Source organism: Anas acuta, chromosome 1 (assembly GCF_963932015.1).
Source record: "Anas acuta chromosome 1, bAnaAcu1.1, whole genome shotgun sequence".
Taxonomy (NCBI): Eukaryota; Metazoa; Chordata; class Aves; order Anseriformes; family Anatidae; genus Anas; species Anas acuta.
Window position 1 is genome coordinate 123,264,111 of NC_088979.1, and position 26,339 is coordinate 123,290,449.

The following is a 26,339-nucleotide window of genomic DNA, read 5'->3' on the forward strand; positions in this document are numbered from 1 at the left end:
GAGCTCATCAAAACGCCCTACAGCAGACGAGGAGAAGTCATGATTTCCAGCAGAGGAGTGGGACAGGGTGGTTAATTTTCCCAAACTGTGCCCAGAGCGTCACGCTCCCCTCCCCCAGGCACCTTTCAGCAGCACGTGAGGCAGCGTGACTAACATCTGCCACAGGCACTTGATTTCTCTTATCTTCTTCCCTTAGGAGGAGACGAAATAGGAGGAACGGGTCTATCTCTCTGCAGAGGGCACCTGGTCTCCTCACCTTCCTTCCTAGCTCAGGTTCACCCGCTCGCACTGCGCAGGCCAGGCTGCTGGGGAGGGGACAGCCGAGAGGGGCTCAGTTTGTTGTGTGGCAGGACGAGAAGCCAGCAACGATGTAAAAGAGATTGTGAGAGGTAAATGAGCCCCCGAGGGGTGGTGGATGGAGGCCAAGGGGCCTCCCCCCTGGGAGAAGGAGCCGGCGTGCAGCACAGCTAAGCATCGCCTGCCTCTGAGGGACTAGCTCATGACAAGCTCAGAAAAGAAACTGTGTGGAGAAAGCACACCAGCTGAGAAAAAAAAAAAAAAAAAAAAAAAAAAAAGCTACCACAGCGGTTGCTCTCTCACAACTTCTGCAGAGAGCTTTTCAAGACAGCTCTGACCCAGGAGGGTAGCAAACACAGCGCTACACGAGCTGCAGGCTCCATCTCCCACCCGTGTTCCCTCCTCCGCAGACACATCTGACTGTCATGTTCCCACCTCAGCTCTTCCCGTCTCCTTCTGCTTGCCTGATTTCTTCATCTCTATCCCGTCTCACCACCCTGACACCAGCCCTAGCCCTGGACCTCCCGTAATGACTACGTGCTTGTGGCACCACTCCACACTCTGTGCCTGAACACCTTTTGTCCCCTGTCCACATATAAGCTGCACCAGTCACGGTGGCCACCCCATCGATACGGGTGGTGCGTGGCGCTGTGGGATCTGCTTGGCTGGCTTGTAGGGCTGGCCCAACACGTTCTCTGATTTGCCCGTGTTGGTGCTTGAGCTTGTGGAGGGTACCTGAACACCAGGCAGAGACGGGCAGATGGGCTCGGGAGGGTGTGATGGTGTAGTGACACCCGTTGTAAGGATGGAGGCTGTTCATTCTTGCCCATATTTTCTTCTGCTTGTGGGACAATATTAAGTTTATCCTGAAGCTGGTATTTTAATCTTGCGAGTACATTTCTCAGCAAGGCACGTTGTCCTTACTCTTTCAAGGAACTGACATCTCTTTGGCAATCGGCTGATTAAATCCCCTGGTAGCGTGCAGCGGAGAGCATTTCAGCATGTCATTTCTGCCTTTCTTTCCACGACGTGGAAATAGATTGCATCTCTCCCTCCTTGGTAACTTCTCTATTTAGTGTTGTACGGTCTGAGAAGTACACAGTAACTGAGTTATAACACGTGCATTATCGCATTATACTGCGCATGCTTGCTTGTCTGAATCATGTGTTACGCTGGCATCTACTCTCTTAAGGTCAAGGAGCAGAAACCATGCGCCTGGGATGCACTTTGGAACTTGAGGCACACTCAACAGGGATCCACTGCTTTTTTACTGAGAGGTGGCTCTGGAGCTGGGAACAGCAGGGTCCCTGTTGGGCAGGAACATGGTAACCTGAGACTCTCCTGGGACTGATCAGCCTTAGCCACAGACTGAGTTTGTTTGGCCACTGTAATAAGAACAATTAGCTCCCAAACTTTCTGGCCAACGTGTCGTGAATATGCGTCCCATAATTTGGAAGGAGGAAAAGGAATCGCTGGACATGCCAAGAAAGCCAGAGGGACTGTGCCCAAGTACCTTCAGCACAGGAGAAAAACCACAATCGCATCAGCAGTGCCTGAGGGGGACCTCAATTGCATGGTCACGGTCAAAACATACCAGGCGTGCTCAGGCAAAACCTGTTCCAGTGGGGTGATAGCTTCTCCGTGGCAATAGCCCCAACAGGCTTAAATCAAAACTGACTTTATTAGATCACCTCAAAAAGTCTTGACAAGTATTTTGAACGTGATCCAGCAGTGAGCCCTTCAAGCAATGACAGATCCCTGCAACCTAGGTTGCATTAGCAAGAGCGCAGCCAGAAGAGGAAGGGAAATTTTTATTCCCATCCACCTGAGAGGTGAGGCCACATCTGGAAGATTACATCGAGGGCTGGGCTGGGGTGCAAGAGGCATGTTGACAAACTGCAGCACGCCCAGCAAAAAGGCCCTGAATTGGAAGGTTGGAGCACACAATTTGCAAGGAGAAGGCTGAGGCAGCTGGGTTTGTTTAGAAAAAAAGGCCAAGGGGGCATCCACTTGCTGTCTGCCCCTACCTAAAGGAAATTTGTAGAGAAGATGGAGCCAGGCTCTGAGGAGACACAGTGGAAGGACAAGAAACAACAAACACAAATAGCAACAGGAGAAATTTTGAACATATGTAACAGAAAATTTCTTCCCCTTGAGAGCTGTTCAGCAGTGAAACATGTGCATTCAAATTCTGGAGAATCTTCACCCTTGGAAATGTTCAAAATGTGTGGGGACAAAGCCCTGAGCAACCTGGTCTGTCTTTGTAGTTACCCCACTGTGAGCATGGGATTGGACTAGAGATTTACAGAGGTCCTTCCCCACTTTTTTTTTTTTTTTACTGTGAGTCAGTGATTTTGATATGTGCTGCTGGTATGCTGCAAGCAAATGCTCAGTGTCTTCAACATGCTAGAAGCCAGAATGGTAGCGTGCTTGTTGGACCCTGTGGAAATGCATCTATGTCGACAGCAGCGTTAGCATCGGCACAGCCCTGGTGCACGAATATCTCTTTTCCAGCTGGCTTTGTAGCGCTTCTCATTCCACCCCACTTCTGTTCCAAGCACAGGTGAACCTCGTAGCAGCAGGACCTGTTTGGTTTGGGGATGATTTCCTAGGCTGTGACATCCATATTTTGAACAGTAACACTGCAGAAATGTCATTTAAAACTATATTGCATGAGAGCATGGTCATGCAAGCTTGTCTGATGCGCTCCTCACACCACCTTCAGCGCTCACCAAAGCGCTGCTAAAGCATGTCTAGGTCTTTACGGTTGCCTCGTGTCATTTTTCAGTAGGAAGGATGATGCTGAAAAAGACGGGAGAAGAGGATATCAGAGACAGGGGAGAACAGTATGCTTTTGTACCAGGGCAGAAGCAGAACTCCAGAAGCTCTATTGTGTGAAGGCTGGAGCTCACAGGTTCACCTCCATATCTGTATTTTGTTCAAACCTGGCAAGGAAACTGCAGTTTGGGGAGCATAGACTTGCAGTATATCCATCAAATTCAGGGTAAGCATGCCAGGACTGGAAAAAGGGAGCTATATTTCAGGAAGAGAGAAAACAAAGTACTCTGGGCTGCTGCAAGCCCATTAGTCTAGTCTCAATAGAGCATAAGGTTAAGAACAAATTACAGAAGGAAAACAAAATTAAAGCTACAGCAGTAAGTGGAAAACGGCACCAAATACAGAATGGGTTTATCAACACAAGCACTGCGTGCCCTTAACTTGATCTTTTTCTTTACCTCCTTTTTCTTTACCTCCTTTTCATCCTCACCTGGGTGGGAAAAATAAAAAATAAATAAATTTTAAAAAGGTGGATCTAATCTAGCTGAATTTCAGTAAGACATTCGCTAGAGTAAAGGATGGAAGGCAGCTAGATGAGCTGAAATGAAAGGAATTGTTAGGGTCATTTTAGGTGGGTGAAACACTGGGGAAAAGGAGATGATGTGTTGAGTCAAATGGGAACTGCTGAACTGCCACCATGGAGGAATGTTACTGGCCTTGGGAATAATTCTGTTTGCAGTAATGGCTCTGGCTCAGCAAAAAAAAAGCAGAGTGAAAAGGAAGTTTGCTGATTAAATGCATTTGGAAGAATTACTCACAGACCGGAACGGAGAAGTGTGAGGTCCTGTTCTTTGCTCCTGCTAACAGGGATTTATTTTATACATGGAGATTCGGTGGTTAGAAATGACAGAGGGTAAAAAACAGATCTGTGTGCATTCATCACTCACGAGGTGATTATGAAGCAATGATGTGATGTGGTCACAAAGACAACAGCCTTAAAGAGATCATTACGTTAATCTTATTGAAGATGGTATATACAATTTGTCACCCATGCTCAGGAGCAGGCTGAGGGCTGGCAGCAGCACGGAGGAGCTGTAATAACGGAGTCTGTCTCTGTGCCTCCCCTCTGGCCATCCTGTGAAACGATGTAGGGAGGGGTTGGCTTCTTCTGCTTAGCAGAAGGCTGGCATGGGTGGATTCCTCTCTAGAAATCCATTTTATATGTGAGGCTGTTCCCAGTGAAAAGGGCTATGATCGAGGAAAAGGAGCTCGGCTGTGATTGAGTCATGCAGTCCCTTTCCCTTCAGTCTGGCTCTTTTACAGACTGTACAGATTTACTATTCCCTGGGCTTTGCTGTGCTTCCAGAGCAGGTCAGCATGACAAAAAAAAAAAAAAATTATAATAAAATAAAAAAGGTGTTGAACACAGGTCCACAAGCCCATGTTTTCCTACTCCATCCCCTAAAGAGTTTTTCCTTCAAGGGTAAGTCCCAAGCCTGGTATTCTCAATGTAGACAATTGCTTGGTGCCTTTCCCGCATGGCAGCTGCTCCCAGAACCCTCTGAAGAAGGAAGTTTAAAACCCAGGTTCTCAGAAAATGCTCAGATCTCTGCAGAGGTGCACAAAAACCTTCCTGAACTCAGCGTGTGACATGCCTGCACAGACAGCAGGGCTGGAAGGGTTTCAACCGTGTGGGTTTTCAGCATTAGGGGGACAGATTCTGAGCCTGGCTTACACCTGGGCAAGGTTGGTGCTGGTCTAATGCCCAGCTCGCAGGAAGGCAGTGAGCAGAGCCCACTGCAGCTTGCTTTTGCCAATGGTTTCTGAGGTTTGCTTAATTTAGTTAGGGGAAATGAAACTGGGACGAGACCTCAGGCAATCATCTAATTCATCGTCCTGACCCAGAGACAAGATTAAGGAAGCGCGGCTCATCCCTGACAGATATCTGCTGAACCTGTTCGCAGCAGCCTCCAGTGACAAGACTCCCTCGGCCAGTCTAGTCCAGCATTTTATTGCTCGATAGTTAAAAAGCTTTTCCTTACAACACAGCTTAAACCTTCATTGATGAAAATGAACCTGCTGATTTCTGTGGCCCCGTTGGAAATGCCTTTTGGCTCTTATGATGTAATCTTCTCAAACCAGCTGTATACGTATTTTTTTTATTTTTTTAGCAATTGCATTCACCTTTTGGCAATTCTGGCTGCAGTCATTTCCCCAGTTTGTTTGTGAGAACTTCAGGCCTTTTGCTGCATCAGAAGCCTCAAAGTCAAGACCTATCACATCTACTGCATCCCCCGGTCTGCCAGCCCAGCCACCCTGTCAGAGAGTCAAGTTAGAAGGGCTGATGTGATTTTCCTGACAAATTGACGTCAGAGGGATTTTTTTTTTCAGGTTTGAAATATACATTGGATGGGGAGCTAATTGACAGGTGAAATTGCTGCCTGAAAGGGATGAGAAAGGGGATTAGGGGAGAGGCGTCTGGGGCTGTGGCAATCTGCAGGGAAAGGAGGCAAAAGGACTCAGGATAAAATGCAGAAGAAAACGAGATGCAGGAGTGAACAAGCAGTCTGCTATCAGGATTCTGGGGCTGCCACTGGCTGCCAGGAGCCCCCTGAGTAAGCACGGAAAGCTTGGAGGGACAGCCTGCTGCAAATGGTTTTGCAGTCTGCAGCATCAGGGAGGCAGGATGTCTGTACAAGGGGTACCTCTGGAATTCATTACGGACTCCAGCACGCTGAGAGGTTTTCAGAGTAACGCTTGGGCTGCAAGACTAGGAGTGGTTTTTCAGGTTTCAGCAGCTCTCACACCTTTATTGTTCCCCAAAGCTTTCCTAGCATCTATAGCAGATCCCTCTGGGCAGGGCTGCCAAGCTTCAGGTAAGCATCACATTCCGGGAACTAACTTTTCAGATGTGTTTGCAGTGTCATCAGGGAAAACTCATCAGCTGCCTTGCTTCCTCTCAGCGTACCACGGGTGGGTTATCTCCCAGGATTATTTCATCCTCCTCCTCATGGTGTATTTACTGCAGCGCTAAGCCCAGCAGCAGTGCTACCTAGTCACAGAAATTCTTGCAAGCTTTCCACTCTCTCCCCATGCATATCAGATACCCAGACACAAAACCAGTGATCCTGGACTATTTGCTGTCTCTGTTTTGCCAGCTGGAAGCACCTCTGACTTTACAAACAGATTTAAGGAACCCACAAGTTGTCAGCTTTTTGCCCAGAGGGGCCCGTGACTCGAGGGCACACATTTTCTGCCCAAACCATCAGCAGCAGCGAGTCCCAGGGCCAGGCCAAGTGAGGCCAGCTCTGCCCGAGCTCCTCCTCACAGGTGGGCTGGGATTACCGCCTCCAGCTCCTCAGGGCAGTTGCTGTTTCACCTAGATGTTCCTCGAAAATCTTGTGCATCATCTCTGCAGCTGATTTTAGCAAGGATTCTCACGTTTTCCAGGGACTCCTTCAGCAGCAGTGTCACCTGAGGCTTTGTTTCCCAGCCTCGCAGGCTGGGCAAGCACCTGCCACGGGAGCCTTTTTGGCTCTGCCTGGGGAGCAGCTGCCGCCTAGGGAATTGCTCTGTGCTCATTCCCTCTCTCCTTCTCCTGGAGTGGAGCCTCCCAGCACCTGCCAGATGACAGCCCCAGCTTTTCCCAGACGAGCTCCCTTCATCTGCAGCATGCTGCGTGGATAACTGGGGAGGGAAGCAGAGGCAGAGTCACTCTGGACAACGTTTGCTTCTGTGCTTGAAGTTTCTGTGACCACTGTGGTTTAGAGCTGCCATAATTTTCTGTCCTGACCTTCGTGCATCACTGTGACCCTGGTGGAAATCTTGGCCCGAATTCCCAGCATGGAGGAGCCCAGGATGGGGCCAAAGCTTGCAGTAGCCTCCCAGCATCCCTTCACTTTAGGCAGAACAGCTTCCGTGGCAAAGCAGCACACCTGCAGCTGCAGGAAGGGCAAGCAGCTTGCTGCTGCCAGGAAGCACGCGGGGCCTCCCCAGCTGTGATAGGACTGGATATCCCATGGACAGAAGCACTTTACCTTCCAGCCCAGAGCTCCCTGTGTGCCCCAGAGGACTCGTTTCCCTGCTCACCTTCCCCATTACTTGCAGTCCTGCTCCCTCCCAACATAGCAGAAGGCTTTATACCTGACACAGTGGGCGCAGCTGGAGGGCTGGCAGTCCCCCTGGCAGCCGCCAGCTCAGGATGAGCTGAAGTAAGGTTGCTCAGGCATGCATCTTAACTCTAAATGCCCTGTTTTTCCACAAGTTTGCATTTTCATGAACTCAATGTTCTGGGAAAGAATGAGCTATCACCAAGCAACATTAACTCTGTGTTAACAAAGGGCTTTGTCATTGAATTTAAGCTTAAGGACAATGCCGGCACAAGAATGAATTATAACAGGCTAAGCCATGAATATACTGAGGCTGGAAATTAGAAGGAGCTTCCCACCTGCCAGTGCAAGGACCTAGCACAGCCTCTGAAGAGCAGTCCCAAAGCCAGGAGACTGAGCTTGTTTTGAGACCGGGGGTCTCTGAGTATGCAGTGGGACTCCCTGTCAGAGGTCAGGCGGTCTCCTCCAGTCCTCTCTTTTTACGTGAGTGTAGGACATTTTCATAACATCTTTGGTCTTCACGCAGTGCAAGCCAAGCAGGACGCCTGGGGCTTGGCTGGAATTGGTGCCAGCTGCTGGTGGTGGTGGGGTTGGTGCCCATGGGATGCTGCAGGGAGAGCTGTGGGGCTGCAGTTGCCCAGGGAGCTCAGGATGTGCATCCCACGGGTGGCACAGCCTCCTCCAGGGTGTGTAGAGCTAGGATGGGAACTGGAGAGAACAGCAAGCGAGAGGCAGGCCCGCGGCCAATTGCCTTGGGTGACGGGTGCGTGTCTTACAGATCCAACGGGATTTCTAATGAGCAGAGAGAGCTCCTCCATGCTGCAGCACCTCTGTGATCTTCCAGGCTTTGAGGCCATCTCCTCCACTGCCTTCGTTTGTCTTTATTAACCCAGGCTTTGCACGCAGGCTGGGACAGGGCTCACACCTCACGGGACCATCTGCACAGTGGCTGAGACCAGACCCATTTGTTGGCAGGGGGCACAGGGCTACAAACGGGGACAAGAGAAAGGAACGCCTCAGGAGCAGCTGCCTGGGGAAGGATGAAAGCAGCTCTCCCCGGGCAGCCTGAGGAGCTGCTGGGTGCTGCAGTCAACCAGCAGCATCTGCCCCCGAGCACCTCCTGCCTCGCCTGGACACCAGCAGCCCTGAACACGGCGCAGAGCTCTCGGCCACCTCTGTCTCCAGGCACCCATCCGCTCTCGGTTGCCCAGAGCAAAAAGCCTTGCATGAAATATTTCACTTCCAGGTCACAGCGGGTTATGTGAGCCTGGGATGAGATGGGAGTCACAGCAAAGTCTGTGTTTGACTGTTGTTTTTTTTAAACGGAAGATTAAGGCATTGCTGGAGTGACGTCTACATCTTCCTCGGTGATGAAGGCTAGGGGTTTCAAGCCTAGCTGCTGACTCATAACCAGGCGGAAGAAAAAAGGGAAAATTAGCATGAAGAATGTTGCTGAAATGGCTTGTATATGTTCAGAGATTAGTGTGGATATTGTATTGCTGCCTGTGTTATGGCTCTTGTTTTCAGTGGATGTTTTCTGATGGAATCTGATCTTTCTAAGAACATGGGGCACCTGTATCGACAGCGTTTTGCTTGTATCTGCAGATTCACTGCCATAAAGGGGCGGTCATTAAGAAACAAGCTCTTCCAGAAAGCGAGTTTAATTCCTGACATTGTAACACCAGCGTTTTCTTCTGAGCCCAGATGCATTATGACACTTTACTGAGCTGTGGAGCTGCTGGATGGCTGATCACAGGCCAGTGTCTAGCCTGGCTCTGTGGGTTTAAAAGAAATCTCTCCCTGTGAGTGCACATCTGTGGACTCTTGTGAGACGTGAGCTTGGAGTCCCAGCTTCCCCATTAAATCCTCACCCTCTGGCTGCACTGACTGGCAACCTCAGCAGAGGACTGGAGCATGACCTTGCTCTGAGCCGCACCACCCGCAGCTGGGGTCACCTCCAGATCAAGGCTGAGGCAGGCAGGGGAGGATCGTGCTGCTGCCCCTGAGATAGCTGCAAGGAGCGGGGGAGCAGGGTGAGTGCTCAGCCTAAACAATGGCTTCAGATTCAGGGTTGTGATCATACTCAAATTAATTTCAAATAAGCACAGTAACACGAGAAGTAATTTGCCTACGACGTCACATGGAGTTGCATGCCATTTTGCATGTTTAAACAAAACACCACAAAGCACGTCTCGGGCGGGTACATGAAATAATTTGTGAAGTAAATTGTACAGAGAAATGGCGTACAGTTATCACAGAAGAAGAAAATCAATGGCAGCAACCAGCCAGGATGCAAAGTCAGCTCAGACACTGCGAAACACCAGCCCCTTCCTTCACTCACCATCCCGACAGATGCTTGGGTTCCCATTACCTGACGGCGATGGGTTCCCATTACATGCCGTTGGCATGCTCTGCTTCAGCAGGCAGTGGCAGTTCTGGTGCAGAGGACATGCTCACTGCATCACGACACCATTCACCCTTTTACATTCATATCCCTGGCTTCTTCTTTGCAATTTTTTGTTTGTTTGTTTGTTTGTTTTTCATGTGTCATTCTGTTCGGGCTTCCTCATGCATCCATCGCTGAGTCTGAGAGGCTCTCCTCCCAGCATATGCCACTCCAGGTGGTGCTGTTCTTGCCCTTCAGCTCTGAAGGCCAGAGGCCCATATACCAGCACTGTGAGCCCAAGGGCAGGTGCTGACAGCCTCATCTTTGGTGGTCTCCGTGCTGAGCGTACTCAGAGCTCCATCCTCACAGTGTATTTCTTCATGTCCCTGTAAGTCCGATGACACGGCCTCCACCTCAGCTCCTGGAAAACAATAACCAAGCAATTAACATCAAGAAAGGAAGAGGACAAGAAAAGGAAACAACGTGGGAATGCATCATCTTTCTGAGAGCTGGGTTAGCCCTAAACAAGGGCTTCTGCATCAGCAGCACCCTCATACCTGTGAGCCCCCAGACCCCTGCTTCATCCACCTGTTCTTGTTTACCCAGCCCTTTTAAAGCTCCCCTAGCTCTAAATTCCCATCCTGATCCCTTCCTCTGACCCTACTTCCCCTTCCTGCTCCATCTTTTAATCCTACTCAAAATTCATGGTTCTGCCCACTCTCTCCTCAACCTGTCCTCCCTCATATTCCTTCTACCTCATATCTCTCTTCCTTTAGGCCTTTCCTCAACAGCTTCAGCTCCTTGTGTTTTGGTTAGGCCGTGCATTTCTCTCCAAGGTACTGCCTGAGCAAACTACTGTCACCAGAGCCTGCCAGAGGTGCTGTTATTATCCTCAGTGACCACTTCATCCCAGCCCTCCTATAAGTAGCAGGTACCATGGGAGAATCTGTCTCTTCCTCATCAGATGCACTCAGATTTACTGCAGCATGTTTTTTAGAGAGCCAAAAGTAAGTTAGCCAGCATGAGTAGCTACAAGAAACCAGCATTTGGCTATAGGTCAGTCTTCTGGTCCTCTTTTTTGCCACGCATGTCCTGATGCTTGGTGTAGGAGCAGTCTCATTACGGAGGAGGGAGTAACGCCTCTCTGACAGTTCCTGCTGTGTATCCACAAACACAGGGTAATGCTAAGCAGAGCCTCGGACCTCATCTGCATGATGTTCACTCACATGCAGTGTGTCACACGTGAATGAAATCTGTAAGGCAGGAAAAGGCATCAGAAGGAAACCATTTCAGGCTTAAATAACTCACCCCGGTGTTGTCAAATGGCTCTGAGTCAATCTAATGGCACTGGTGCAAGCCTCCTCTGTAGGTGTGAACACATTCAGACAAACTGCACGTGTTGGCAGTGCACTAACCTGTCTAGATTGATTTCCCTGACGCTAGCAGAGGACACCCACCACAGGCTGTCCCTTGATTTGGGAGGAGCTCACAAAGATCCTGCTGTCTTGGTCACTTTTACCAAGGCTCAGATGGTACCTGAGAGAATCGTGATGCTTGTCCAGGCACTTTTGTTGGGCAAACTAACAGGGAAACCAACCAGCTCTTCAGCCAGGCTGTAATGCAGATTTGACCAGTGCGTGCCGTAGACATCAAGCTATGTTCTCCTGACATTCAGAAAATGAGTCACCCCAGGCTTGCTTGCTTGTTGAACCTTCGTGGTACGTCCAGCCCTTGACAGAGCCTGGACTTCGAGCTAGACTGGCTGCCCTAGAGTGACTGCCCTCCAGCCGCTGGAGCTCTAACTAGGAGCCACGGAGATGCAAGACAGGTCCCTGGAGCAGGGACTGGCATTTGTTTCCCTGCCAGATCCCTCGTAGGGATTGATCTGAAGTTGAAGATGGTTTTGCTTGTATTCCGGTCACTCCCAGAGAAAGATGGGCTTTGGATCAATGGCGAATGCGTCACTGAATGGCCTATTATTCACCACGTGAAATGTGCACTCGGAGACACAGCAGCCCTTGATAAAGATTCAGCTCTGAGGTTCAAAGCAGGAGCGAACTAAGGCAAGCACTCAGCTCCTTTACATGGCACTAAAATGAGCTTGTTTCAGGGTCATTCTTCAAGGCAGCCTTAAGCTGTGCATTGCTGCTAATTCCTAATTAAATCACCGACTGCACAACCACATCCCATTAGGAGACACCTCTAACTAAAGCTGATCGACCCCTCTGCTGCCATGCCCAGTTTGTACGGTAAGCCTGAGGAGGACAGCGATGCCCAACACCTCCACAGGTGCTTTCCCATGATAGCCCCATGGGGAAGAGCAGCACAGAGTGTGTAGAGGCCTCACTCCCAGCCCCGGGTCTGGAGAAGTTCCCTGAGCAGGGGAGGCAAGCGAGTACTGTAGCTCACCACCAGCTCCTTACACTGACAGGCGCTGCCAGCAGGCCATTACCTTAGTTTTTCACGTTTGTTTGTTTTTAAATAGAATGGGACAATTTATTGTGGGTTACAGAAAGTGCTCAGCTGGAGGGAGTCCCAGCTTTGGGAGCTGTTTTCTTAATGTGTTTCTGAGGCACGCTCTTTCTCAGGAAATCACAGTGCTCAGCAATACCTCCTGCTTGGTTTCTGACCCCTTGCTGGGGGGCTTTCACGTGTCTTGATGTGGTTGTGCAGTTCTTAGGTGTTCTGTGATTTATTGATCCATTCATCCCGTCTCCACTGCCCCGTGTTCAGCATGCAGCTCCCCATCAGTGAGCAAGGTGCCGGGGCTGGGAGCAGGCTGGAAGGGTGGGAAGCCAAAGGGAAGTTGTGGGCAAGAGCCACATAGTGGGAAGTGTTGCTGAGAAGGGACTAGACCAAGGAGTCAGTGCTTCAGGAGACCAGAAGAAAAAGGAGCTTGTCCAGGTGAAGGAAAGGAAGGCTTCGCTGAGTGCCCATAGCCTCAGCCTCTGTGGAGGGGGCACTGAAGGAAACGCATCTGCTGATGAGAAGCCAGCAGGAAGGGCTGAAGCAGTGGCTGGAAGCAGCTGAGGTTTACGCAAGGCATTTCACTGCGCTGACAAGCGTGTGAGCCTGTAATGTCAGCACGCTGAGGATCTCTCACCCCTTCAGCCGCATCTCCCCAGCCCCTCAGCCTCCTTTTGCAGAGGATGGGAGAGGCTCAGCCCGCTAACGCAGCAGGGCTGAGGGACCCCCTCCTCCCACCCTCGGCACGGGGGCAGCAGGGGTGCTGCTCTCACGAGCTGCCCCACGGGGAGGGAGCCCTTCGGAGGTGCCACCAGCGCTGCTGTGGTCTCCAGCACCCCCCTCCTTGCCCACCCCATCACTGACGGAGCTGGTGAAGTGGGGGAGTCGTAGGAGACAGAGGATGCTTAATTACAGAGCAGCCCTGGAAACCAGCAACAGCAGCGGCACTGTGGCCAGGAGGGGAGGCAGCAGGGCTGTAAATAGAAATTGCGGAGGCAGCCGCGGGGAACAGAGTGAGGGAGGCTTCTGCTCCAGCATCTCTCCGTCTCTCTCCAGCTTCTCTCACCTCTCACAGCCACCCTGGCTCCCAGCACAGATCAGCATGTGACGAGCAGCCCCAGAGCATGGCTGGGAGGCAGCAGCTCCGGCGCAAAAACAGACACTCGGGGCTGAGAAGTGGGTGTGCGAGGCCCCTGCGGCTTCCTTGAGTGAAGGAGAGATGTGGAAATCTGTGAGGAGGGCTGAAAGGCCTCTCTGGCCACCAAGGAAACCAGGGTGAGATGGACACGTGGCCAAATTGCCCTGTCCACCCCCCTGGAGAAGGCTGTAGGATGGCAGATGTGTGAGTCCCCATCCCACCGGGGTCTGCACGGGGCAAAGCCCCTCTCTTCCCACCCCTGACACCTCCGTTATGGCCTCTTCCACAGCAGCGAGAGCTCTGCTTTCAGTATTTTGCAAAGGTTTATTTAAAAATGTTGAAACTAACATCCCACAAGAATTGAATATTTCACCACAAGGAGAAGAGAAATCCTACAAAAATATATATCACAGCGCACGAGGGCAGGGGAGGGGGGGGGGGGGGGAGCGAGACCAAGCGGGAAGCAGGAGGGAGGATGGAGAGAGGGATGGGAGCTGCGGCAGAACAAGACCGAATGGCAGGGAGAGGACAAGAGAGGAGAGCGAAACAGCAGGAGGGGAGAGAGAGCCAGGAGGGAGACCATGGTACGAGATGGGAGCGGGAGAGGGAAAACAAGGGGAAAGAAGGGGTGGAGAGCTGTCAGACAGTGAAAGAAGGGGGGCCCCCTCTGTTGTCTTGACAAGGTAGGGCCAGGACCACAGTGAGACATCAGCTGGGGCATGGTCAGGGAGCTGGAGTTTGGCCCAGGGCTTTTGTGCTGCAGGACTCGTCTCTAAGGCTGTGCCATAGGCGTGTTTTTCAGAGTGAAAACCAAAACCGCAGTTTAAGTCAGACCAATCCGAAGGTGATCATGTTTTCATTTGAGAATGTGTGGGAAGTGAACAAAAAGCTCCTTTCCAAGCGTTTTTCCTTAGCAGGAAAGGGAGGAAGGGGGGCTGAAAGGGCCAGATTTACAAGGGCACTTAGGTGCCACAGAGGAAGAGGTAGATAGCCCTCTCTGAAGCCCTGGGACTCTTGGCTGGATGTGTCGCTGTAAACTGGACTGGAGGAGAGGTGTGGAAGCACACGGCTGAGCTCTGCTCCCTCGCCTACCCGTCATGGCCAACCAGATCGGGAAGCCCAAACAGGATTTCTCCTTGTGGTCAGGTCACTGTTGGGTAAGCAGGGAGAGGGAGAGACTCAGGTTCCTGCTCCAACACAATGCAGGGCGGAGGGGAGGGACTGTCCCCCAGGCCTTCCCTCCTTCCCACTGCACCCGCAGGGAGACCGGCCTTTCGTTAACAAAACCACGTCCCTTGAGGAGTTTGCACGGACACGGTTGCTCAGCCCACCCAGATGTTTTCTGCTAACTGGCCAGCAATGTTGGACGGGCTCAGCCCAAGCCTACAGACATTTGCAGTAGTTTTCCCTATACACCTTTCTCTCTGTAAAATTTCCACTGGAAAGAAAAAAAATAACCCAGATCTTTCCCCTCCAGGCAGCTGGAAGATGGAGAACCCTGCAGGTTGTGACTGAGAAGGTGCCGGCCTCCGCCCTGGTGCTGTCAACCAGTCCACGTGTGCATCTCACAGAACACGGTCTTGGACCAGGCAGGCTCCGTTCTGCATGGGGAAAGGTGGTTTATAAGGCTCCCGCCATGGAGAAAGCAGATCCAGTGAGACTATTGATAGACTGGAAGAAGCTTACGTGGCCAAACATGTTTTTGAATGTTTTGCTCCAGGGGCAGAACGTAGCAATGAAATTTCGGGCAGAACAACGAAGCTGTTTCCCATATCTAACCTGTTTCACGTGAGAGAGTGAATGACTGTCATAAAAATGTTTGACTAGAAAAATTGGTGTTGGAGAAGATGTTCAGCGTATCGAAGCTTCTGTCGTTGTAAGAGTTTTCTCTACTGCATTTCCCATCTTCCCTCTTACCACAACATCCACGAAAGGTTTTCACTCCTTGGAGGTGCTTTCATTACTTGGAGGTAACAAGAGCAGAGACACGTTAAAGGAAAACAAACCAACAAGCAAACAGAAACAACACTTGAATCTGATGTGTTTGCAGAGTTTACAAAGGCCTGGCCAGCAGAGCGCAGGGCTTCCCTGCAGCAAGTATTGGAAAATGCTTTCACTACACCCCCTGCAGTGCCCTGCCACTTCCTTGCAGACCTTCTCTCCACACAGCCTGTGCAAAGGGAAAGCCCAAGGACAGCCCTTGAAGTGGTAGCGTCTAAACTCTGGCCTCGTTTCAACAGGCGCTATTGATCAAAGAGCAATCTAATTAATCCAGTCTGGAAGGTTACTTAGACCAGTTCGAGGCGTTGTGTTGCCACCTGCCCGCCGTAACCAATTCGGCCCTGTGCAGACTGTGTGCAGATGTCCTTCTCCATCCCTGCTTGTGCCAGCGTGGGGGAGAGCAGCCCCTGACCTGCCCTCAGCTGGCAGGGGTGGTGGTGAGGGGGGCCGTGGGCAGGAGCAGCCATCTGCCCCCTGCTTTGTCCATCCACAGCTTGAACGTCCACCAAAGCCTTGAGAGGGGCCTCAGTAAGGAAAAGGCTCAGTACCGGGTTGATTTACAGTAAAGCAATAACATCGCCTGCTGTGAGCAGAGACTGAACCTGTGCTTAGGCTGGAGACCTCCAGAGTCCTTTTCCACCTACATCTTTCAGCCGTTCTGTGCTTCTAATAAGCCGATAATTTTATTTGACCTGTCATTTTCTCCAGATCTCTGCTGTTTTCTGCGAGGCTTATTGTAACTTACACTCTCATTTAAATGTCCTTCCCGGTGAGCCAGGTGGGACCTGAGATCACCAGCAGATCAGCTGGGTAAATGGGCAGAACCAGGCCTCGTAGGAAACTCCGTGTGCTTTGTGCTATAAAGAATACGCTTTTACTACAGGGATAAAGGGTGAAAGGCGATTTCCTATCCTCTGAGATGACAGACAACTTTTTGTCTAGGACCTTGTATGGTGCACTAGAGCTATTTGTGGGTGAGTTTCCCGTCTCTGGACACAATCAGCCCAGCAGCTGAAGGTGTTTGTATACCGTAGGGGTGACCTTACCCAAATCAGCATCATTTCAGTTCAGTGGCTGTCAGCGTGGGTTTGTGAATTTCTTTGAAGGTGTCCACAAAAGCCACGAGAGGGCAACTACTGTCATCGCCAATGGACTGTCATGGAAATCGGCCTCCCATGCCTGGCTGCAGCATAGATGCTCCCTCTCTCATGCCCTTGGTGTTGTCTCAGGAGGCATTTCAGGAGAAACCTACCAGCAGTACACGGCAACCCTCCGAGCACTCCCGAGGTCATCCATAAATTGCTCTTTGCCATCCAAGGCAAACAGAGTCATCTCAGCTGCTTGCTGCCTGTGACAGGAGTGTCCGAAAGCAATTCCCTACCCCAGCCCAGCCAAACTCATGCTCCTTGTGCCCAGCTATATCTGCTCGTGACACTTTCAGCTGCTTCAGCTGTATCTCAATGGACAGGACACTTGCTAAACGACGTTATGGGCAGAAGGCTTCACCTATGATTTTCTAAAGAACACCTCCATAGAGCAGAGATAAAACCTTGGTGAAGTAGACAGGGGATGGAAGGGGACAGCGAGGAGGCTTCCAAAAGATCAAAATATTTGGCAAGCTAAAGGAACTTCTTCCAACCTTAACTGGCAAGAAAGGAGGGGAGGAGGAATGGAGAGAAAAAAACAGAAACATTGGGGACTGGGAGATGAAAGATACAAGCTGAAGACAGAAAACAGGAGTGTTAGGCAGAAAGGAGATGGGAAGATGTGAATATTAAAGGCAGGGCAATGTTTCCTTCAAGGAAATGTGTTGCTGAGGGGGGCCAGGTGCTGTATTAGCCTCTTCTTCCCAAGATTCACCCACCCCCGGGACCCTCAGGAGGGCCAAGACCTTGGGAACAGAAGGCCCTGCCTTCACCTGAGCCCCGGCTCGGGGCGACCGAACCCCAGCAGGCATCGCTGCAGCCACTGAACTCCAGACGTTCACGTCAAAGCACACAACATGGAAAGGGACACACAGAGGGGCTCGGGCCCACGGGGACAGGGGTACGCCTTTCCACCTCGCCTACCCCCGACGTCAGGCATGCACTGGTGGGAGAGTCACGGAGGTCGAAGAGTGCGTGTGAGTGTGCGAGGAGAGGGGCAGGGCAGGCTATGACTTCACACCCCCGACAGCCGCCTTCCCTCCCACCTTCCTGCTCGCTCATCCTCCTGTCCTGCTCCGGGGGGGGTCCCCAACCTTCCCCCCGCAGGGCGCCAGCGAGGCCCGGCTCCTCCGTTTGCCCAGGCACGTCCCGGTGGAGTTAGTTAACAACGGTGGCAGCGGGCCGTGGCACGAGGAGATTGGTTTTTGTTTTGTTTTGTTTTGTTTTTTCCTGGGGTAGCAGAGGCGGCAGAAGCGTGGGCTCCCCGGTTGTGACAGGAGGGTGGGGGAGCCAGCTCTGCTTCTCCCGTGTGCATCACAGGTTCACCAGTGGGATTCTGGGGGGAAAAGGGAATCGGAAAAGAATTAGAGACGGGTGCTCACGCTGCCCCGGCGTCCCCGCTATCCAGCCAGCCTCGCGTGGGCCCTCCTCAGAAGGTTGAGCTGCCTTGCCCACCCCTAGCCTGCTGTCCCTCTGCCCCCTGCCACCCCACGGCTCCCTGGCTCCCCGGAGGACTCACCGGTTGAGCTGGAAGGCAGTGCTTTTCCCGTGGCCCCCCAGCTTCTCCGCACCCTCTTGCCCATGCCTGGGTTCCTCCGCCTCGGGCGTGGGTGTGAGGGAGTCGCCGTAGGGCCCCAGGATGCTGACGGTGGTGGGGGACAGGTCCGTGAGGGGCTGCTGGCTCTCCTGCTGCCTCCCACCACTCTGCTGCCCGGAGTGGCGCCGGCGCTTCTGGTTGCGGTCCCAGCTTTGGGGAGAAGAGCAGCAAGGCGATGAGTGCCCCTTGCACCCGCGGGTGCCCACAGTCCTTGTGCCCACCGACATGGCTTCAGAGCACCGTTATGGAGCAACCCCAATGGGCCCCAAGCCCCACTCACCAGAACTTGAATATGATCCCGGTGGCAACCAGGACAATGATGATAGAGATGGTGATCGTGACGTAGAGCTGGGGGTCCACACCTGTGAGGCAGGGGGGAGAGGGGCAGTGGGACCGCCGCCCCCATCAGCCCCCCTCGAGAGCAGCAGCACAAGCGCTGGGGCGATAAGTTTTGCAAGAGGAGCTCCTCCTGCAAGAAGAGGGCCGGGAGGAGCACGGTGCAGACCTACCTTCCCCCCGGGGCCCAAACAGGAACGGCCGTAGGGTGGCCGGGGTCTCGCGGAGGTTGAGCCCCGCGTTGTGCAGCAGCGAGTGGGAGTTGGGCTGCGCCGTCGCCATCCCCCGCGGGGAAACGAAGGTGTAGCCCAGCGGTGGGAAGCCCGGGTTGGCGGAGTTGGCGTCCCCTCCGTCCTCATCCGACACCGTGGGGCCCCAGACGATGGCCCAGGGGTACTGGGAGGAGGGCATGCCGTCCTCGAAGCCAGAGGGGGTGGCGGGCCGGGCCCCCGCTGCCTGGCGTCGCAGCCGCACGGCGTGGCGCAGGTCCCCGCCGCGGGGGGACAGGGCGCGCTGGCGCGGCGCCGTGAGGCGCAAATCCCGCTCGGGCAGCGAGGTCCTGTCCCAGATGCAAATGGGCCGCTGGGCAGAGGGGCTCCGACGGGCGCAGAGGGGCCGGGTGGCCACGGGGCTGCGAGGGCGCAGGGACCAGGCGGCGGGCGGAGGGACGGCCGAGACCAGGAGGAGGAAGTGCCATAGCTGCAGCGAGTGGATGGAGGAGGCCAGGAGAGGCATCCTGCTGCAGGAGGAGGAGGGAGAGCACGTTATCTGGACGTCCCTCCTGCTGGGAAGGCTCCTCGTGGAGCAGCCGGCAGCAGCCTGCTGCCCACATGCCTTCCTCCCTCCCGCATCGCCGGCAGGCGCCGGGGGGGGGCTGTGAACCTACCAGGCACCAGGCTCCATCGCAGATGCAGCAGCGCCTCGTCACTCGGCGAGGTCTCGCCTCATGCTCCTCACTGGGAGGCAAGAGAGAGAGCCTGAGCTGCGCCTGGGCCTCGCGGCCATCGCTCCCTCCCCGCTGCTGGTGCCAGCCCCGGCGGGCAGAGCATGCACATGCACCCACTGCCCTGCCCGGGGCTGCTCCCCCCGGCCCACAGGAACGCGCTTGTTATCCTATACACCGGGGAGAAGCGATCTGCCTCTGGAGTACACGTGCGGAGACGCGTGCACAGACTCCCGGGGGACTCTCCTGTCTGAAGGCCGAGGGGGGGGGATTCGGCGCCTTTGTTTGCTTATCGCCAGAACAAGTTGGAATCTTAATTCCCGTGTTTATTTATAGTGCGGAGCGTGTAATCCATTTATTAAAAAGGAGCCTCTTCATTGTCTGCCGGGGTGAGGGAGTGAGAGGGGACGCTCGCGAGTGATAAACCGAGAAGATTGGGAAGGAGAGAGTGAATCAGCCAGAAAAGTCCAGCCTTACTGAGGAACTTAAGAGCAAAAACATACCTATCAAATATTTAGCATTTACTTTCCTCTTAGCTAACACGGAATTACCTTTCCGTGCTCCTTACCCGAGTACCCTCAGCAAGGTCCCATCCCTCCCCTCCTCCCCCGCCTCTCCCACCAGCAATCCCCCAAACCCAGCAGCACCAGGCAGCAGCTGTAGCACGGAGCAAGGGCCAGCACCCCGGCAGGATTTCAGCTTCGGCCACACGCCTCCCTCCGGCATCATCCTCACGGCAGCACGGCTGCCCTTCATGCTGCCTGCCCCTTCCCTTGGCAGCTCGCGGCGCAGCGCCAGCCCTTCCCCAGTGAGCTGCTGTGTACCTGACCCGGGATTTGCTCCACAACAAAGACCTCACGCACACACGGGAAAAAAAATAAAAATCATTGAAGACATCCAGCCCGTTCCTTCATTGTGAAGGAGAGGCGTGAGCTGACAACCCACAGTCATGCCCTCATGCGGCTGTGGGGTGTGGAAAAGGGGGTGCTTGGCCAAGGGGGCTCAGGAGGCAGTCAACACGGAGACCAAGCACCCTGCACCTCCAGCCCTGAGCCCACCACGCTGTGTCTTGATGCTCCCAAGGGGTAATATCCATCCCCTTGCTGGGTCTGTGTCATTAGGTGACGCTGCAGCCCCTCCTGAGGAGCAAGCCTTATTCTTGCAGCTCACAGCTTGCTGTGGGCTGGGGGGCTCGCACCTGAGGAGAGGGGCCGGGAGGAAGGACACCCAGGAGCAAGCCTCTGTCTGGCTCCTGCTGCATTAACTGGGGATATTTTTAGTTTCCTTCTGTTAAATATTTAAACAAAGTTCACAGGAAAAAAGGAATTGTCGGCTAATGTGCCCTGCCCTTCCCTCCGGGGCAAGATCAGTCTCTGGAGAGATCCTGAGATGAAGATGAGGAGAAAAGAGCAGCTATTCTCAGCATTTCTTTGTACTTTGCTCCTGAACCTCTAAGCCTTAGAGGGGACTCGGCATTAAAATGCAGCTCTGCAGAGAGCCAGCCGAATGGAGCAAGTTTCTTCCAAAGCCAGAGGCTCCCTTGCGCTGGCAAGATCTTGGCCATCTGGATTATGATCACGACGCTGTGGAAGATCATGTCTGGCAAGACAAAAATCTGTGACAGGATGTCTTTTGGCCCTTGGAAAGGGAGGGAATCCCAAGTGTTGTGGATCCCTCTCCGTGTGAGTCCCCAGGCTAGGGTGCACACAAACCCTCCGGATGATTTCAAGGTGGCCTGGAGTGCCTGGGGCCATGGCTGGGACTGGGGAGTGATGAAGAGCCCGGTGATGAAGAGCCATGCTCTGCAACCACATTACCAGATAACAGCGCTGGTCTTCGGGGGGTGTCTATGTGCTTTTTTTGCATCAGGCAATAGGAGATGTGAATCTGGGCAGTACCACTGCAGAGGCAGAAATCGCTGTACTGCTTGGCTGTATTTGGGCACTCCAGAAGAGCACCCTGCACCAAGCATTCCCTAAAGCCTGGGAATAAGGATCCCTCCAGACCCAAATTCTGTTTCTTTAACAACAGGAAGCCTGAATTTCAGCCCTAGGGAGCAGGTTGGGGCTGTTACTGGACCAGAGGGGTAAGAGTGAGCGCAGCACTGGCCCCCTCCTGTACCTGTACCACTGTGATGGTGACAGGCTGGCAGCTGGGTGCAAGCCTCAGACCTCAGCCACTCTTGAGCACAGATCCTGGCAGTAAAGAGGAGGTGAATCCTGGAGGCTGTACCCCAAAGGCAGCTCCAGATGAGTGCGGGACATGGTATCAGTCGCTGCCAGTGCACACATTCTGGTTTGTTAATGATACTGGGGTCAGAGACTGAGAGCGTGACCTGGCACAAGCACAGCCAGGTGTCTTTTGTGGAGGGGCACAGAGGTGTCTCCCGTAGCATGAATTTGAGAGCAAAGGAAAAGGAACTCCAGCTGATTGACCAGCCAGCAAGGGCTAGACTCCACTGCACATGGAGTACTGATGCTCACAGCAGAGCATGGACATAGATCCCTGTGGCTTACCAGCACAGCAGCAGATAAAACATGTCTGGGGCACTCTTCAGTTAGCTGCTGGCGGTAGGAATTGTGTCCTGGGCACAAACTCTGTTGTGCTTGAGGGCAAGCTCAGCAAATGTCCTTGATTCATCTCTGTATCCCATTGTGGGTGTTGAATAAAACAGCAGATCTTCAGAGAGGAGGAGCGGGCTCAAATAGTCTCACTGCCTGGAGGTATGCGTCCCAGTATCGTTGCACCTTACACCGTTCGGGAGGCTGTTGTGTGCCAGAGCAGAGACTGGGTTTCTGCATCAGTACCGCCTGGCACGGCTTTTGCTTTCAGGTCCGTCTCCCAGGTCTAACCGTGATAAAAAATGGACAGAGCTGGTCCCAGGGTCCAAAGATGGACCTGTGTGCTTTCACTCTAGGTACAGGGCCTTCACTGCAGTGTTCCAGTGTCCTGTTATGCACAGATGACAGAGAGTGAATGACAAAGCTATTTCCCCAGGGCACTTCACCGAGCGCCGTTCGTGAATCTTGGTGCTCGGAAGCTGGGAGGAGGAATTGCATTGCTCGTTGCTATTGCATACGGACCCCACTGCAGGGCCAGACTACAGATCTGGGGCTAGTCTGTGAGGAGCTGCTCTCACTGAATTTGCAGGATGAAAGCACAAATCCTTCTTCTCTTCCCCAAAGTCAGTGATCCAGCCATGCTTTCTCCCTCCTTGGTAAGTCTCCTGCAGCCCAGACCCACTGCTGCTGGGATGGGAGAGAGCAGATCCCGGCAGCCGTGCCCCAAAGCATGCATGCCACTTCTCCAAGGGGAACGGGAACCTACATCCTAACTATTGCCTAGGAGCAGAGCCTGCTGCACGCCTGCTCTGAGCAGGAAGCGCAGGCTAAACCGCAGAAGTGACGTCCTGAACTCTGGAGTTCAGGTGCTGCTCTGCCTGCTGAAGCCCTGGGATTCACAGATAACTCCTGCATGGCCAGGACTCTAGTATGCAGTGGTCCCCAAGAGAAATCTTACCGAAATACAAAAGTTATTGCTGGAATAAAAGAGCCGAGGTGCCAGCCGCGTGCAGGCAATACCCAGGCTGTAGCTCGCTCACATCAAATGCAATCTGTAACCTTCTGTTACAAAATGCTGAAGTTTGACAAATTCAAATGAGGAACAATACTATTAATAAAGAGGGTCACACACTCGTACAATTTACCTAGGGAGGCGGTGTATTGCCTCCTGCCTGAAGCCTTTACGCGGCTGTATTTCTCAAAGAGCCGCTGTAGTTCAATCAGAGGTTATGGGTTTGACGCAGGAAATGAAATTGGTGAGATTTTCTGGCCTGTGCTGTTCTGTAGGTCAGACTAGATGATCAAAACGGTCCCCCTGGCCTTAAAATCTGAGAATCTCACAGCTTTCTTGGTGCTTAGCAGAGATCAGCTCTGACCGGAGAGCAATTGGGCGAAGCCGAGCGCAGGCAGGACGTGCCGGCGAGAAGCGGCTCGCCTCCTTCCATCTGGGGATGGGGAGAGGGCTGCACCCGGTTCTGCCTGGCTCGGCTGGCAGTCGATGATCTATCTGTATTTCTGTAGCATCTCGGGCTTGACTGCTGTGATACTCTGCCTCTAGGAATGGAGCCGTCTGCTCTCCGAGCGCTCCAGCTAGTTCAGAATGCAGCAGTCTGTTTGCTCAGCCACTCAATCTGCCGGGGATGCATCACCGTGCCCCTCCGCACCCCACGCCGGCCCTCCTGCGAGCACCGAGTCCAGCTCAAGGTCTCCAGCCCAGTATTCAAAGCCCAGCATGGGACAGGCCCCAGTGACCTCAGCAATCAATCAGCTCTCCTTATGCAGCGATGACCTCACATGACGGATATATTCCACTGGAACAATGAGATTGCCAACCAGTTTGGGTAGAGGGGGAAGGGGTGGAAGAAGGGGAAAGAGGCTGGTGACCCCGGGGAACAGAACATTCACAGGAGCTGGGCCAAGATTATGAAACTTACTGCCGGCTGAAATAGCGTTCGCCATTAGCAACCCCGCAGCACCGAGAGCTTCATGCAAATCCTTCCTTTGCCCGGCTCCCCCACAGCAACGATCCCACTCAAAACAGTGATAAAAAAATCAAAACAAACCTGAGGGGGACCCAGCCCTCCTCGCGGAGACAGAAAGCCAGGTTGCCTGTCATTTTTAACTCCCGGCCAGCATTAAGGTGCTATGATGACAGCTACTGATAGGAGACAGCGATCCGGGACTGTGGAGCCTAGCAGCTATCTCCGGGCATCGAGCAGAGCGAGTTCAGACGCCGGCAGTGAGACCCCCCGACACCTCTGGGTGCCCCGAGCACCCCACACCTGTGTTTTTCTCGGTGGCCGTGAGCATCCTGGGGTTCACAGCCCAAGCTGCAGAGATGCAGTCATCGCTGGTGTGGCAGCAGGAAGCGTGAACCCCAGTGCTGATGAGAAGGAATTGTGAGTCCTGCTGTATTCGGCTGGGTGGGGACAGGGAAAGGGAGGAATCCTGGAGCAGCTGCCCCAGGGAGGCAGTTCTGCTGCGCTCGGGGGAGCTCAGACAGCCGGGAGCACGAAGCCAGATGCTGGTACCCCGTGGTGGGAGATGCCAAGCCCACCTGGGCAAGGAGCTCCTGCTGTGCATGGGGCTGGGGGCGACAGCTTGCAGAGCGTGCTGGATTTGGGGCCGGCAGGCTGAATGCAGTGCCTGCTGCCTGGGGCTGTCAGGGTTGGGGGCAGTGCCCTGAAGGACTGGCCAGGACCACGGAGGGGCTGTTAGTGCAGGTCCTGCAGCGCTCGGTGACCGCTGGCAGAAATCCCAGTGCCAGGGCACTGGGGCAAGCACCCATGGGCTGGGCATGGAAATCCTGGGCTGGGGCACAACCCGGGGCTGGAAGGGTGGCAGTGCCTGCGCATTTGGACACCTCGGTACCTAGGGACCGGGCGTGCGAAGCCCAGCAGCGGTCCTCCGAGCTCGGGTCTCCCTGCATTTGGGAACTGCGAGCATGGCCCCATTCCAGCCAGCACTCTAGGATGCCGGTCCCCTGCCATCTAGTGCCTGCCTGCAATACATGTCATGAGTCTGCCAATCTTCTGCCTCCCGGTTCCCTACCGCTCCCGGGCATCCGAGTGCTTCAGGTGCCGGGTCTGCACCCCCGAAATGCTCTCCCTTGCGGGGTGCACCCTCGGCCGGGCGGGAGGAGGGCCTGACCCCTCCTTTTCCTTTCTCCAGCTGCGCCAATTTGGCTGAAGTCGCCTTGCTCAGCAGAGGCTCCAGCACAACAGGTCTGAGATGGAGCCCGGGGCTGGAGGGCAAGAGGCAGCGATGCCTCGGACGTGCCCCCTCCCTGCCAGCCCCTCGGGCACCCCCTGCCCCAGAGCCAGAGAGGGGAGGGGGCGGCGGGGGGGGGGGGGAGAGCAGGCTACGGAGGAGACGGAGCACCCAGATGGGGAGAGGGAGAAGGAAAACGGGGGAGAAAGGACACGGGGAAGGAGACGGGGAGGGATGACTCGTAGACGGGCACGCGTCCCCCCCCCTCGCCCCTCAGCCCCGCGGCCCCCTGCCCACCCCGGGGCTGAGGCTGAACTTACCTTGCGGGGAGACCGCTGGGGCGCAGCCGGGGCGGCGGAGCGGGGGGCCGGGGGAGCTCGGCTGCCGCTGCCGGTGCCTCTCATGGCCAGGACGAAGGAAGGAGAGGAGGAGGAGGAGGAGGAGGAGGAGAGGAGAGGAGGAGGGAGAGGAGGAGGAGGAAGGCTCGGCGAGGCTCAGCCCTGGCTGAGGGAGAGGGAGCGAGAGATGCCTTGAAATAAACAGCTGCCGAGGACTGGTCCAGCCCCTCTTTCTCTCTCTCCGTCTCCGTCTCCCTCGCTCGCAGCCTCCCGTTAACCCCATGCCTGCTGGCACGGCCGCGGGCCGCCGCCCCCGAGCCCCGCTGCGGCCCGAGGGGCGCCCACGGAGGGTAGGGGTGGGGGCAGCCCCGACGGGGGCAGCAGCACCCCGGGGTGGGGAGGGGGGGGCCTCCCCGTGCCCTCCCGTCCTCCCCCGGCCCCGCAGCCCTTCCCCGGCGGCGGGGAGAGGATGGATGGGGAGGGGGCGAGGGCTCCCCGCTGCCTCCCCCCCCCCCGGCTCCCCTTCCCCATCCTTCCCCCGGACCTGCTCCCCGCCGCCGCTGCCCGCTCGGCGCCTCTCCCGTCGTGCCGGTTATTTCGGGCTCCCCGCAGGAAGCGATTAGGTTGCCATGGAGAGAGAGGTGTCTCCAAGGGACCCGCCGCTCCCCCCCGCTCCCCCCCGCTCCCCGCCGCACGCCTACCCCCGGACGGCTCCGTCCCCCGGCAGCCCCCCGCCCCGCGACGCCCCCAAAACCCCCCGGGCTCGCCCCCGCCGCCCTGCACCCCTCGAGGGGGACGCCCCGCGGCCGTCCCGGGGGTCCGGGGGGGGCTCTGCCCGGGCTGGGGGTCCTCCCCGCCCGGCTGAGCGCATCCCCGGGCGCGTCGCTCCGCCGCGGATCGATGCGGTGCGTCTGGGAGCGGCGGGGATGTGCCAGAGGGAGCAGAGCCCCCGAGGGGACGGGGGCTTCGTCGGGAGAATCGAGAATCTCCCCCCTTTCCCCCCCCCCCCCAAGCCGCCAAGGAGCAGGCAGGAG

At 54.7% G+C, this 26,339-nt stretch overlaps 1 protein-coding gene across 2 annotated transcripts; it reads right to left on the minus strand.

Annotated features, from left to right (window-relative positions):
• Positions 1-13,484: 13,484 nt before the first annotated feature.
• On the minus strand, positions 13,485-25,947 carry PIANP (PILR alpha associated neural protein). 2 transcript variants are annotated; one of them, XM_068699427.1, is made up of 7 exons: positions 25,850-25,947; positions 25,288-25,471; positions 19,140-19,209; positions 18,427-18,992; positions 18,198-18,279; positions 17,840-18,067; positions 13,485-17,656 (listed from the first exon to the last, which is right to left on the minus strand). In XM_068699427.1, the coding sequence occupies exons 3-7, from the start codon at positions 19,154-19,156 to the stop codon at positions 17,635-17,637; spliced, it is 915 nt and encodes a 304-aa protein (XP_068555528.1). In that variant the 5' UTR covers positions 19,157-19,209; positions 25,288-25,471; positions 25,850-25,947; the 3' UTR covers positions 13,485-17,634. The 2 variants fall into 2 exon arrangements, with proteins under 2 accessions (XP_068555528.1, XP_068555535.1); XM_068699434.1 differs by lacking the exon at positions 25,850-25,947 and having other exon boundaries at positions 25,288-25,689.
• Between the last annotated feature and the right edge of the window lie 392 nt (positions 25,948-26,339).

Bases quoted from the DNA above. Each gene is read 5' to 3' on its own strand.
- PIANP (XM_068699427.1), bottom strand. The intron at 18,280-18,426 runs GTAGGTCTGCAC...CCTGCCTCACAG, and splicing joins GTTTGGGCCCCGGGGGGAAG to GTGTGGACCCCCAGCTCTAC. The intron at 18,068-18,197 runs GTGAGTGGGGCT...TTCTCCCCAAAG, and splicing joins GGGATCATATTCAAGTTCTG to CTGGGACCGCAACCAGAAGC.